Source organism: Danio aesculapii, chromosome 7 (genome assembly GCF_903798145.1).
Source record: "Danio aesculapii chromosome 7, fDanAes4.1, whole genome shotgun sequence".
Classification (NCBI taxonomy): domain Eukaryota; kingdom Metazoa; phylum Chordata; class Actinopteri; order Cypriniformes; family Danionidae; genus Danio; species Danio aesculapii.
The window spans coordinates 68,410,455-68,426,415 of NC_079441.1; the positions used below are offsets into that span (position 1 = coordinate 68,410,455).

The 15,961-nt window shown below is 38.1% G+C and overlaps 1 protein-coding gene across 2 annotated transcripts in view; it reads right to left on the reverse strand.

Annotated features, from left to right (window-relative positions):
- Positions 1–1,136: 1,136 nt before the first annotated feature.
- The window catches only part of tspan5a (tetraspanin 5a), a 42,356-nt gene continuing 27,531 nt past the window's right edge, over positions 1,137–15,961 (reverse strand). Inside the window, exons 7-11 of one of the 2 annotated variants that reach the window (XM_056462407.1) lie at positions 14,884–15,000; positions 14,576–14,637; positions 10,695–10,771; positions 7,868–7,910; positions 1,137–4,400 (exon numbers count right to left, since the gene is read on the reverse strand). In XM_056462407.1, the coding sequence (XP_056318382.1) occupies positions 10,711–10,771; positions 14,576–14,637; positions 14,884–15,000 (240 nt within the window). In that variant the 3' untranslated portion in view covers positions 1,137–4,400; positions 7,868–7,910; positions 10,695–10,710. The remainder of the gene's footprint in view (positions 4,401–7,867; positions 7,911–10,694; positions 10,772–14,575; positions 14,638–14,883; positions 15,001–15,961) is intronic. The other variant, XM_056462408.1, reaches the window with a different exon arrangement.

Below are 15,961 nucleotides of genomic sequence, written 5' to 3' on the forward strand. Positions count from 1 at the left end.
GTACATTTTTCATTTAACCAGAAACCGCTTGTGAAAGATAAACATCTGAATAAGAAACTTTCTTGGATCGCCCAAATGAAAAGAATATATACTATAGTAATTTATAGTAAGTACTAGTGTTTTTCAACCATGCTATAGTAAAGTACCTGAATTAATCTGTTGTGGTAATTCTACAGTAACACAACAACTATAGTAATATATCCAAACGACACAGTACTATGGGGTATATTATACCACAATACACCAGTTTACTGTAGTAAAAACTAAGACATACTGCAGTTTATCAGTTCACTACTGTAGCATTCATTAACAAAGTTGTTGTAAATGCTATAATAGATACACTACCTGACAAAAGTCTTGTCGTCGACCCCAGTTGTAAGAGCAACAAATAATAACTTCTAGTTGATCATTTGGAGAAGTGGCAGAAGGTTGAATCTGTTGAGCTGCATCCCAATCATTACTGATACTGCAGAAGACCTATTGGAACCTGCATGGACTCAATATTCTTACAGAAATCAGTCAAGTTTGGTGAAGGAAAAATCATGGTTTGGGGTTATAGTCAGTATGGGGGTGTGTGAGAGATCTGCAGAGTGGATGGCAACATCAACAGCCTGAGGAATCAAGACATTTGTGCTGCCCATTACATTACAAACCACAGGAGAGGGCAAATTCTTCAGCAGGATAGCGCTCCTTCTCATACTTCAGCCTCCACATCAAAGTTCCTGAAAGCAAAGAAGGTCAAGGTGCTCCAGGATTGACCAGCCCAGTCACCAGACATGAACATTATTGAGCATGTCTGGGGTAAGATGAAGGAGGAGGCATTGAAGATGAATCCAAAGAATCTTGATGAACTCTGGGAGTCCTGCAAGAACGCTTTCTTTGCCATTCCAGATGACTTTATTAATCAGTGATTTGAGTCATTGCAGAGATGTATGGATGCAGTCCTCCAAGCTCATGATGGAGTCAGACACAATATTCATTCTGTTTCCACTGCATCATGACTTTATATTCTATACAGGACATTATTTCTGTTCAGTGACAAGACTTTTGTCTAATCAAAGTCAGACTTTACTGTTCTGATTAAATAATTAAAAATCAAGACATGATCATGTTTTATTTAGGTATAATAAGCGTAATCTAGAGGCCTTTGCTTTTCAGATAAGCCACTTCTGATACCAAATGATCAACTGGAAGTCAAATTATTATTTGTTGTTCCTAAAACTTGGATAGGCGACAAGACTTTTGTCAGAAGTGTACAGTAATAGTACAATATAGTCAAAAACACTGTGGTATGTACTATGAATTACTATAGTATCTTTTCATGTGGGAGCTAATCTGTTAGTGCAACATTTTACAAAAAGTAAAATACAATGAAACCTTCCTGACTGCTTTAGTGAACGTAAACTGCAAGATGGCTAATTGATTCTATAGATGTGAAATGCGACCAAACTTGAGTGCATAAATGAGTCAGTGTTGACAGGATCAAATCAATACAAACCAAACACATGAGAGAAACGCAAGACGCACAGATTGCCAGACAGAGACCAAACTGCAGATAATCCACCATCACATATAGTATTGATTTATTCATTTTAATCGATTCTCATTGGCTGCTTTTACATTGGAGTTCTTGATGGTCAATTCTGATTTTGTGACTTAATCTAATTTTTTTTCCTGCCTTATCTTTTAAATGTGACTCATATCCGATTGTCTGCATTTACACTGTACACAATGACAAGACGCAATGACCAGGAAAAAAAAGAGCGGGCGCTGACTAACAGCTGATAATAAAAATTTTCTCCATTCCTGTATTTAATCTGTTCACAGGGTTAATTTTTTATTCTATTTGACCAGTCATTTTAATATAGTTTATGGCAGAAAAGTCCTCATTTGACCATCTTCTTTTAATCTAGGCTTTTTAAAACCAGTAGGCATCTTAATGTAAAGTTCATGGTGTGAATTATGCACATGATGTATGCAACAGTTTTATATTAGTTTATATTGCTAATGGGGCGGATGTTGCGCTCTCGTTAACATGCTTAAAGGTGCTGTATGTAAGTTTCTGACTCTTCTAAAGCCTAAAAATACCTAAATATATTTGCAGACATTTAAGAAACATGCCAAGTGAACATTCTTGTTTATCTGAAAACAATGCTGCAGTCAGATATTCTGCTTTGTAAATGTGTTTTCCGTGGTGGAGCGCTGTCTTTGTTTTGGTTATTTTAACCTGCCAAGTGCCAGTTTAGCCAATTATATTTCAGCACCCCGGGTTGCCTTGGTGGAAAACAGCATATTTCATTCATTCATTCATAAAGGCTCTCAAAGCATGCGCCTGTGACTGAAATGTGACCTCCGGTGGACAGTAGCAGACTCTGAAATGAGACGCAGATTCAGAGTTCCACATGAGGTTGTTAATTAGCAAATGATATAAATATTAAGAGTGTAAACATTAGGTAAACAGGTTAGATTGTAACCCAGTGGCCTAACAACACGCTTCGTGACGAGATACGCAGTGATGAGCAATTTGGCTGTTTGCACCAGACGAAACACGACAGAAATTTAAACACAGCCATTCAGAAGCACAGAATATGCACTCACTCTTGTAATGGTAAGGTTTATAATCTATTTAATAAATGTGCTGAATAAAGCACATGAGGTTTACCTGAGGTGATCATAGTTTTCTGTTGTTCACCTGTGAGATATAGAAGCCATTTCTAAAATATCAATTCGAGGTGTTGGTTAGAACAAAAACTCCATTTAATATAGAGAATATTCCTTCTATCGGGTGCCACTACTTTTACTTAGAACAATGTTTAAATCCCTCGCTCCTGTCCTCAATCTGGCAACATGCGGTTGTGTTTGTTTTGATCCAGGAGTGCAATACCTGGTTTAACCACTGGGTGTCAAACTTACATACTGCACCTTTAAATACTTGTGCAACATGACAATATAAAAGCTTTTTTGTTCTAGTATATGAGATTTAAGGCTTGGGACTCTGCTGAAGTCTGTTGTGAAAAGAAAGCTATGGTTTTTAATGATACGCAACTCGCATTGATAGGTGAAAATCCGATCTACCTGCTTACACTTCAGACACGAGAACGCAGATCTGATTCATATCAGATACATTTCCACATGATATGAACAAGGCCTGAATCTGACTTGACTAAATAGTAATCCATGTGATTTTTTTTTTGTCCTGCTTGCATGTACATGAGCCATATGCTATCTGTACCACATGAGAGAAAATAATCTGAATTGGGTCACTTGAACCACGCAGACAAAGAAATGAATCGCGTTGAACGTTTGTTTTTCAGCTAAGAAAGAAAAAAATTCAATCGTTTCAACAATCAAAACCATGAAGAATATACTGTTTATACTTTGTTATTTTAATATGAAACATGGCATCATTTCTCAAAGTCTGTCAATTATTTTACGAAATTTAAACAATGAATTAATCCTCTCTACTGCGTTACTACAATTTAGAGCGAAGTAAACATGATCAAATATCTAAAGGTGTTAAAGGTCCTGTGAAGTGCTTTGAAATGTGCATTTTAATTCGATGGTTGACGTGATTTTTGCCGTAAAGAGAAGGCGGTGCATAGAGTAGCCCCTCCCCCTTTTAAAAACAGCCAATAGCGTTTTGTTTTGGTTGAGCTCGAGCGCATCAAATGAGAAGCATCTTGAAGGGGGCGGGGCATGTCAGGCACTAGAGAGCATTTGATTGGTCAGGAGATTTGATGAGAAACTGAAGTAAATGGTGACGTGAATAAAACCGTCGGTCCATTTAGGAGGAAGTGACAAACTGCAAGCTTTGGATGTTTATATCTTCGTAGGCCAGAACTGTGGTAACGTGAATCACAAATTAACCATGGTTTTGCTACACAAACTATAGTTTAATAATGATATTTGTAGCAAAACTACAATGCTAATCAATACACCAACAAAATATGGTTAGGTTATGGAGGAATATGCTCTGGTTTAGGAAGGGTTTTTAATAAAAGGTTTGTAATTGCACTAAAAGGACTTTTACTTTAAAATAAAAAGAAAAAAAAAGCTTAAGGCAGCAGAAGGGATGTAAATTTCCAAGTGCAATTTCAATTATGAGTTAATTTATTAGTTTTTATGTATATATAATTTTTGAAAGTGACTGGAAACGTTTTGAGCGATGCTTTTTGTTTTCAGCGCAGCAGATGATGGAGGATCTTCTGTCAGTGTAGCCTCTGTGGACACACAAAGCTTTTCTCACATTTATGACACAGGCTGTTTGACACATAAAACACCCTAGAAAAAGAGCTCTATGTACAGATGTAAAACACACACACACACACACACACACACACGATCACTGCTCTTGGCATCTTGTGTTCATCATCCGCTACCGTCCTCATGCTGCCGTCGGCCTGTTTGCACACAAAATAACATTCATTATTGTAAGACAGTGTTCAGGGCTGTAAGTACAATGCATCTAGTTCACACCAATTATTCTAGCTAACTAAAACGATCTCTAATATTGATCTTAAATGTTGTCTGTAGCTTCTTGCTAATTATAATAAATAAAAGCTGAGAAATATGACTTGTTTATATTAATAATTGTTTTTCCACAATGATGCCTCTTTTACATTACCGTGTTAACTTTTGGCCTCGTGTCATTTCCCTTAAAAAAAAACAAACAAAAAAACTTGCTGACTTTAAAGGGCACCTATACAACATTTTAAGGGGATGTAAACAAAAACAATGGTCCCAACGTATTTCCGGTTTTACATGTTTCAAGAGTTCACACTTAGCTGATGATTGATTATAAGCTTGTTTGGTATGCTGTCCCGGGAGAGAGCCCTGAGCTCATAAGATCCTCGAGCCCGGGGCTCCCTCCCGTTGCAAGGTGAGAAGGGAGTTTGAGCTCAGGTAGATCTCGAGAACTCCCCCGCTGTAATAACCAATGAACAGCCAGTGATTGCTCTTGAGAGATAACCATTTACTAGGAGCATGTCTATAGTGCCGGTTTGGATTAGTCAATTGACTTATGTTGCATGTTTTTTGGACGGTGGGAGGAAACCGGGAAACCCACGTAAGCAAGGGGAGAAAATGCAAACTCTGCACAGAAATGTCTGCTGGTTTGGTAAAGCCTGGAACCAGAGACATTCTTGCTGTGAGGCAACAGTGCTAAGCACTGGGCCACCGTGTCACCCATCTAGGAAGAAGGAGGAGTAGGGGTGGATGGGGGGATTCTTCAAAATGAAGATAGCGGTGGTACGTAACCCAGGGTATTTGTAGTAGCTTAGAAGTCGTCTGATTGGTGCATTGAGAATTGGATAATGCTGATCCAGCCGCTAGCAATCATAAGCATGTGATCCTCTCGAAATTTGTTTATAACTAAACTTCACTTAATTTCTATAGCTTCCGACAATCTGAAAAAGAGCCCCATATTGATAAATAATGTTATGATAGCTGTTTTACCATGGAGTTATGATTGAATTGCCTCTTGTTACAGTTATGGAATAGTTTGATAAGCAGGAAATGTTCATGGGCCAATGGCATCACCACATTGAAATGGTCTATTTCACTCCCATTTTAAGATTTAACTTTTTGTGTCTCCAGGATGTGTCTGTAAAGTTTCAGCTCAAAACACCCATCAGATTATTTATTATAGCTTCCTGAATCTGGGAAATTTGAGCTGTTAGGACAATGTAGCTGTTTTCATTGCCTGTGCCTTTAATGCAAATGAGCTAGTTCTCCCCGTTCATCGTTCCCACGTGCGTGTCAGAGCCATATAGATCTCTCTGTATTGTTCTGATGTGTGTAGTCTTCACATAGATAAGCAGCACAGTGACAGACAAGGCTGAAGCAGATCTCCCTTACTACAGTAAGAACTTTCCCAACGGTTATTTGATTTGATATATTTGTTGTAGAGTTAATTCAAGCCTTTCTGCAATGATGAGTCACACACAATGCCGTTATAGCATGCGTGGACACACTATACCTACACACAGTTCTGTTCTAACAGCTTCCAAAAGTTCATCATAAGTGCACTTTAAGTCAGAATTTGCCAGAGATACGAGTAATTCTGAGCTTGACTATATAGTGGTTGTTACTTGTGGTTGTTGAATATAGTGGTTGTTACTTTGAGTACAGTTCTCTTTGAGTGTTTGTTTTAACCAGATCCTTGGTTAAGTGTGCAACTCCACTCCCCTAGATTGCCCAGGGGTTGTTACAACAATCTTTTTATGATTTTTTGATATTTAAATTAAGTTACCTGAAATAAAATAAATATATTATTATATTACTGTATGTAAATAATAAAATAACATACAAACTTTCAACTTACGATTTCAGCAATTTTCCAATTAAATATTTCACATTTTCACTTGATGTAAAAATTAAATAACTAAACATTTAAATATACAAATATACATTCATAAAAAAAAAATTATATTTAAAATTATATATATCTATTTGGAAATGCACTTCTTAAAAAAACATTCATTCATTCTTTACTTGGTACCTTACTTGGTAAGTGTTCAGGGCTGTAAGTATAATGCATCTAGTTCACAACAATTATGATACAAAGTATGTATGTATGTATGTATGTATGTATGTATGTATGTATGTATGTATGTATGTATGTATGTATGTATGTATGTATGTATGTATGTATGTATGTATGTATGTATGTATGTATGTATGTATGTATGTATATATAATTAAAATTCTGACTGATTTTTCTTGTTCAAATGTAAATAAAATTGGCGTCACAGTGGTACAGTGGGTAGCACGATTACCTCACAGCAAGAAGGTTGCTGGTTCGAGCCCCAGCTGGGTCAGTTGGCATTTCTGTGTGGAGTTCTGTGTGCATGTTCTCCCCGTGTTGGCGTGGGTTTCCTCCGGGTGCTCGAGTTTCCCCCACAGTCCACAGACATGCGGTACAGGTGAATTGAATAAGCTAAATTGGCCATGGTGTATGTGTGTGAATGCAAGAGTTTATGGGTGTTTCCCAGTACTGGGTTACAGCTAGAAGGGCATCTGCTGCGTAAAACATATGCTGGATAAGTTGGTGATCTATCTATCTATCTATCTATCTATCTATCTATCTATCTATCTATCTATCTATCTATCTATCTATCTATCTATCTATCTGTCTGTCTGTCTGTCTGTCTGTCTGTCTGTCTGTCTGTCTATCTTTCTATCTGTCTGTCTGTCTATATCTTTTTATTATTTTTTTGTTACATAAGATGTTACCTGAAATAAAATATATACATTATCATATTATATATATATTTTTTTTATTCAACTTAGTTCATTCATTTATTCATTTTCTTTTCGGCTTTGTCCCTTTATTAATCTGGGGTCGCCACAGCGGAATGAACCGCAAACTCCCAAACACCCATACACACTCATTCACACACATACACTACGGACAATTTAGCCTTCCCAATTCACCTGTACTGCATGTCTATGAATTGTGGGGGAAACTAAAGGACCCGGAGGAAACCCACACAAACACAGGGAGAACATGCAAACTCCCCACAGAAATGCCAACTGACCCAGCCGAGGCTCGAACCAGCGACCTTTTTGCTGTCAGGCGATTGTGCTACCCACCATGCCACCCATTTCAGTTCATTTTCACTAAGTTTAACTTGATGTAAAAATTAAATATCTAAAAATGTAAATATAAATAAATAAATATATATTTGTAAACATATTTCCTTAAAGAAGAATTCTCAAATAAAATATAAACAAAAAAAAAAAACTATTAGTAAAATGTTCTTAATGATTTCTATGATGCTAAAAAAAGGTTTTGTCACTTGAAAATCTAAGGTTAAATTCAGTAAACATGCTGGCCTCTTAATGTGCTGCATAATATCAGAATTACCTGCGAGTGTCTGACGGAATAGCTGCCACTTCATGTGAACAAACTGCATGAGAGAAAGACATAAAAGCATAAAGACAGGTCAAAATCAGGCTTCATCAGCAGCCGGCATCTCCTCCAGTCACTTCATTCATTTCTGTGCATTAGAGACACGATGCTGAGCTACAGAGAATACAACTGATGAGGGACGGATGAAAGAAACAGCACGAAACAACACTAGAGGAGTCAGAGGAGGGAAAAACAGCTTCAGATGAACACCGTCACACACTGAGAGTCGCTCGCATTCACTCATCTCCTCCTGCACTTCAGCTCTGAGGGACAAAAATTCATCAAAGACTTTAACAGTAAGCCCATGCAAAATTAATCCCAATTTTTTCCAACATTTTTCAAATTATCTTCTTTTGTGCTAAACAGAAGAAAGCGATGACACAGTAACAGGTGGAAACAAGTAAAAGGTAAGTGAATGGTGACGGAACTTTTGGGTGTACTGTCCCTTTAAGGCCCCGTTTACACTAATACGTTTTAGTTTTAAAATGCATACGTTTTGGTACGGTTACGCCTTCCATCCACACTACCCCAGAGTTTTTGAGTGCCGAAAATTGAGCTTGGACACGCTGAAGAGGTTGTTTTTGGTTTTAAAACACTGCTGCTCCATGTCAGTGTGGACGGTGGAAAACGGAGACGTGGTTGCAGACATTCGCCCATCTGATTGGGGCTTTTTCTTCAGTATTAAGAACACAGTTCAGTCTTGCATCCTCTCCTTGTAAGTTCAGACTTTGCAAGTTTGATACAGAAATCACGTCGGGTAAATCTTCAAAGGGAACAGTGTACTTTATAACCTCATTCATATTACTCTGGCTACGTTGTTTCACTTTCTTAATAATAAAATGAAAACATGATATGAGGAACTGCCTAATTTTACTTTAATATGAACTTAACAGACACTAAAATTGTTGATGTGTCGTGTAGCTACATATTTATATGAGCGTCATCTTCACTGTATGCATATTTATAACAAAATGGAGCCTATAACAGAACTGCCTCTCATTTTCATTGAAAAATACGAAACATACGCGGTGTCTTTTGCTGAACATCAGTTTTAATAATCAATAATAGCCATTATAAAAGTATAACGTACAGTAAGTTTATACAATATAGGCAATAAAGGCGGGGCGAGGCAGTGGCGCAGTAGGTAGTGCTGTCGCCTCACAGCAAGAAGGTCGCTGGTGCGAGCCTCGGCTGGGTCAGTTGGCGTTTCTGTGTGTTTGTATGTTCTCCCTGCCTTCGCGTGGGTTTCCTCCGGGTGCTCCGGTTTCCCCAACAGTCCAAATACATGCGGCACAGGTGAATTGGGAAGACTAAATTGTCCCTATGTATGAGTGTGTATGTGTTTCCCTGAGATGGGTTGCGGCTGGAAGGGCATCCGCTGTGTAAAACATGTGCTGGATAAGTTGGCGGTTCATTCCGCTGTGGCGACCCCGAATTAATAAAGGGACTAAGCAGAAAAGAATATAAATGAAATAAAGGCAAGCAATCAGTCAATATGCAGAATCAGTGTACGTGGTTACATAATTTAATATATTAACTTATCTTTTTGCTCAGCCAAAACGTTACAGAGAACTAGTAATAGATTCCAAAGACCGAAGAGTTGTTAGATGGAGACAAGATGAATTAAATACCACGTTTAACAACTATAATAAGGTGAGATCCAACAATATATCCTTGATGAGCTGTCTGACGTGCGCTGCTCTCACCTGGGGTTCTGTGCTCAAAGCACCCGTTGATTGCCTGGAGCTTAGACGTTTGCATACGCCGCAGCGCATACCAGAGTGTGTGTGCGGTCACGTGATGTGCGTTTTCAGTGGTGTAGTGTGGATGGAGATCTTTTCAGAAACACTATGTGAAACGCCAGATCACACTGGCGTAGATCGTTTTTGTACTAAAACGCTGTTTTAAAACTGTAAACGGGGCCTGAAGCTTAAAACTATCCCTTTTTTTGGGGTACAAGGTCACAAATGTGCCTTTACATGTTATTATCTAACAGCATTCGTGGCTATTGTAGTTAAAACCATTTTCCTTCCTTGAAATCAAATCTTTAATTTTCACATTTAAAAATATAATAATATTCATTCATTCATTTTCTTTTCGGCTTAGTCCCTTTATTAATCAGGGGTCGCCACAGCGGAATGAACCGCCAACTTATCCAGCATATGTTTTACACAGCGGATGTCCTTCCAGCTGCAACCCATCACTAGGAAACACCCATACACACTCATTCACACACATACACTACAGATAATTTAGCTTACCCAACTCACCTATAGCGCATATGTTTGGACTGTGGGGGAAACCTGAGCACCCGGAGGAAACCCACACCAACATGGTGAGAACATGCAAACTCCACACAGAAATGCCAACTGACTCAGCCGAGGCTTGAACCAGCAACCTTCTTGCCACTGCGCCACCCAATATAATAATATTTTAGAATATATTGAATATTTATAATATATTTCTGAATATTTTCCACTCTGTAGCTTTAAATAGATGCTTTTTCTGCTAAATGTAAAAGCTTCCTTCTGATGGTGCTGATTGCTCAAAAAAATTTGCTCGAATACACGTCTTTGGGTTAATTTGGGTACATTTACGTTCTTGGGCAATTGTTATATGTTGAAGTCTGAGAGCTTCAGGCAGGTGAAGATGCTGAACCATGCGAATGTGTAACTGAACTGCAGCCCTGATGAATGAATGAATGTGGGAGGGAGTGACTGGAGCGATGTGAGGAAAACACACACAGTGACTGGATCTGATGGACACACACACTGACCCTCACCCTCAGGACAGCGCTCTCAGGCTTTCTTGCTGGAGTGGGACGGGGGGCGGCGGACGACGTACGAGAGGGGAGGCACCCTGATGGAGCATGAGGAGGAGAAGTGAAGCGTGAGGTGAGGCGCGTGAGGAGGGCTGCACAATACACCGCAAAATTACCCTTCTCGCAATAATAATAACACAGTTAAAGTCAGAATTATTAGCCCTCCTGCATAATTTTTCACACATAAAATATAAAAATATTGACCTTCAAATGGATTTTAAAAAATTAAAAACGTCTTTTATTCTAGCTGAAATAAAACAAATAAGACTTTCTCCAGAAGAAAAAATATTATAGGAAATACTGTGAAAAATTCCTTGCTCTGTTAAACATCATTTGGGAAATATTTGAAAAAGGAACCAACAATAATTCTTTATTAATCTAATAATTAGACTTTAACTGTATGTATCGCAGACGTGACAAATGACATTTATTTTATGCATTGGTTGTTTATCTAAATGTTACCAATCAGATGGGTCATCATTACTATCTTTATCCCCGCCTCCCCAGTAGTTGCTGTTCTGCTATTGGCTGGAGTGCCCCGAAGGTGAGTATATAAATATATACACCATTAAATAAATGAATGATATAAAAACATAGCTAAAAACAATAGCATTTTCTACAGACATGTTATATCGTACGAAATATTGTCATCGCAATCCTCAATAATAATAATAATGCATATCACTTTTGTGTTTCAGAATTGTGCAGCCCTTTCCGTGTGATCATGATTGGACGAGGAGAACCACTGTGTCTGCGTGAGTGAACAACACACTTACTGAAAACAACAACACTGTACTCTGAAGAAAACACACTACACTTCTGCTCAACAATTAGAAAGAATTAGGGGTGGGCGATATGACCTAAATTTAATATCACGGTATTTTTCATCTTTTGAACGGTGACGGTATAATATCATGGTATTACTTTAAATAGCAAAATAATATACATCTCAAGGAAGAACGGACAAAAGAAAGTCTCACTTCTATCACTCTTTAAATGTCTCGTCATGAGCTGATTTTACATTTAGCGGACATTTGCGCTGAACACGCGGTGAATGCAATGCAACGAGATTCGGGCACCTTCTCCGAAAACACTCGATTGATTTCAGCTGGTGGATCAACATTTACCTCATGTTATGATCGCTGTCATCTGCACCATTTTTATTATATAAAACTTTAGGTGAGGTTTGCAAACCTGTGCACTTTTCACTCTTCAGCCGTTTGCATTTCCTGCGGTAACAAAAGCTCCCTGTTATCTGACAGCGGGAAGCGTTGAGTGACTGACAGCTAATATGAAGCAATACAGCAGCAGGGTAGAGCGATTCAGCAAGTTTTTAGAGAAAATCAAATCAGGTCGCACTACAACCATTATATTCAGTCGCACAAATGCTCCCAAATATATTATGAGGGCGCATAGATTAAATTTCGGGCGCACATGTGACCAAAATGGTCGCAATTTCGAGCCCTGTAGTATAAGGACATGTATTCAGACCACAACTAAACGTTTGAAGAAAATGTAATGCCTTATTATTTAGAATGAGCAATTATTGATGTAAATGCAGCCGTTCAAGGCACATAATTGATTTATTACGGTATTGACGGTATTAGAAAATCCATGTTGTTGCGCAATGTCACACCAGTGTACCGCCCACCCCTAGAAAGAATCAATATTTCCGATGCTTAAAGTATCTTTTAGATTTGTGATCCAAAGCTTACTCCAGTGTCACGTGAGCCCTCAGAAATCATACTAACGTGCTGATTTAAAGGCACAATATGTATGTTTTGTTTCATTAAAATATCCAATGTTATATATTTTGCTGCCTTCTCTACTTACAGCATCCCAGATGTTCTGAAGGATGTTCAAATCCTGAAAAATAAAGCCGTTTTAACTAGTAGAGATGGAGCATGTGCTGTGTGTTCATGCTAATGACGTCACACTCCCTTGATTTGCAGGTTTGGTTTTATAGAAAACCCGCGAAACACGCTTTAAAATGTTGTGTGTTTTATTAGCCTGCACAGAGCAACATAGTAACTGAAGCCTAAAATATATTTAGTCTGCTATAACAGCGCTGCTTTTTCTTCAGATGATCACCAGATGAACAAGAAGCATAATCAAAGGCATAATAAAATAAGGCATAATAAAAGCTCTGCTGTTTTTGTGTCTAGTCACGTTCGTCTCTCATCAGCAATTTTTTTTTTCTCTTGTTTCGCTTTTTTAAGTCTTACTCTGCTTCATACTACCCGGATAATAAGTGTTGAATACTTTAGCTCAGTGGTCACCAAACTTGTTCCTGGAGGGCCGGTGTCCTGCAGATTTTAGCTCCAACCCTAATCAAACACACCTGAACAAGCTAATCAAGGTCTTCCTAAGTATATTTGAAACACCCAGGCAGGTGTCTTGAGGCAAGTTGGAGCTAAATCCTGCAGGGACACCGGCCCTCCAGGACCGAGATTGGTGACCCCTGCTTTAGCTCATCCAAAATGTGCCTTTGTTTGTTGTGAATACACGCCCTCTAGTGGTGAAAATGACATACTGTGCCTTTAATGCTCGAGACCAGGATGTGTAGTCATGTAGTTGAGTAAAATGTAATTTTTTGTTTTATTCTGTGAACTAGTAACGACATTTCTTACAAATTTAAAACAAAAAATGACATGTGGTGATTCGTGCAAATCACTCGAGTTGAAAAATCGAAATTTTGGTGGACATTCTTGCCATGTTAACCAATCAGCAGCTTTCTCTAGTAGCGGCCATCATCCAGGCGAAATCAAAGAACGAAACTGGAGTGATTTGTGAAGTGAATTTCCAGCGCAAATGAAGTGAACTGCACATGCGAATGAAGCAAGCAAGTAAACTTAAATATTTCAGGATCTAATTATGCGCAAATAGCATGATTTACTTGCACAAGGCTCGTCCGATGTGAACGCCCCATTAGACAACACAATACAACTCTTTTTCACTTCTAAAGAGTTTTAAAACAATCTATATTTGTTGTTATAACCCTGATTTCCAGTCACAACAACTGAAAACGTGAATATACTCTGAATAATTCTTAAATAGCAGAATCCTAATTATTAAATAGATATAAAAAAATGTGTTCCTTTGAACTTTTTATCAATTAAAGAAAAAACTATATAATGGAAGCATCATAAAAGACTTTAATCATTTGATGATAACAATAATAAGCATTATTGATAAATAAATTGTGCTAGCGCTAAATAAATCAATGCAAATATGAATATAATTTAATACCAATAATAACTAAGCAGAAAATCAGCATATTAGAATCAATTCAGAAAACTGGACATTAAAAACTCGAGTAATTATGCTGATAATTAAGTTTAAATCATCAGAAGAATAAATTGATTTAAATAATGTAATAGTTACTTTACATTAAAGAAGTACTATCTTTAAACTGAGATAATATTTCGCAATATGATCTTTTTTTACTGTATTTTCACTAAAAATGCACCCATGGTAAGCTCTAAAAAATAATAAGTATTCCGAACGTTTTACCAGCTTTGTTAATGATTATAATAATCATTCAAATTAAATGTTTTGATTTAAATTCATATTTTAAATTAGACATGTGTAGATGAAAGTTGAGCAAACATAGCCTAATTGTTTTGGTTTTGTCCACAAGATGGCGCTTCTTGAAGTAAAAGCTGAAACTAGGGCTGTTTTTTTTTTGAAGTTGTGAGTAGACTCCAGAAACACACAGTCATTAACAGCATTAAAGCAGCCGGTCATTATGAATAAGCTCTGGGGTGAAAGAGAAAGCAGTGTGCGGTGACAGAATGCAAAAGTAGAGCGGAACCGGAGAGTTTGCATGCGTTTGCTCTTACCAGCTGGCTCTCACGGCCTCAATATCACTAACTAAATTCTGTGCAAGGCATATTCCAAAGATCTGTGGAAAAGACAGAGAAAAACGTGAAGTATAAACACAGCAGATACAGTCAATAAAGGCCCGTCCACACCATGAACAACCATGAGTTACTTTTAAAAAGTGATGCATTGATTTTGTTGTCATTATAGCTTTAGTCTGAGCTCTGCTATGGTTTTACATTCATAATGATCTCTTTATTGCTGTCTTTATAGTGACTGTCCATGATGTGAAGAGCCTTTAAAGATTGGATGAAGCTGATCTTCTGACCTGCAGCAGAGCTATTCCTATAAATATCCCGGCCACCACCGTCAGGTTGTCCTGCAGCCACTTCTCAAACTGCGGCACACAACCTTTCACATGGATGTAAGTCTTCTGTTCTGCATCCTAATGATGAATAAATGAGGTCAGCATTTATGCAAATGCATAGTCATGTGACTAGAACTAACCAATCAGTAATACACATGAAACAAATGGTAATATAAACTGTTCATATAAAATATTTATGTCATTTTATTATATAGGCTATTTTACACTTACTGGCCACTTTATTAGGTACACTTTACTAGTACTGGGTTGGACCCCCTTTTGTCTTCAGAACTTCATGCATAGATTCAACAAGGTACTGGAAATAAATCTCCTCAGAGATTTTGCTCCATATTGACATGATAGCATCACGCAGTTGCTGCAGATTTGTCAGCTGCACATAATCTCCCGTTCCACCACATCCCAAAGGTGCTCTATTGGATTGAGTTCTGGTGACTGTGGAGGCCATTTGAGTACAGTGAACTCATTGTCATGTTCAAGAAACCAGTCTGAGATGATTGGCGCTTTATGACATGGTGGGTTATCCTGCTGAAAGTAGGCATCAGAAGATGAGTATACTGTTGTCATTAAGGACATGGTCAGCAACAATACTCAGGTAGGCTGTGGTGTTGACTCGATGCTCAATTGGTACTGATGGGCCCAAAGTGTGCCAAGAATCCATCCCCCACACCATTACACCACCAGCAGCAGCCTGAACTGTTGATACAAGGCAGGATGGATCCATGCTTTCATATTGTTGATGCCAAATTCTGACCCGACCATCCGAATGTAGCAGCAGAAATTGAGACTCATCAGACCAGGCAACGTTTTTCAATCTTCTATTGTCCAATTTTGGTGATCCTGTGTGAATTGTAGCCTCAGTTTCCTGTTCTTAGCTGACATGAGTGGCACCCGGTGGGGTCTTCTGCTGCTGTAGCCCATCCACCTCAAGGTTGGACGTGTTGTGTGTTCAGAGATGCTGTTCTGCGTTGTAACGAGTGGTTATTTTAGTTACTGTTGCCTTTCTATCAGCTGGAGCCAG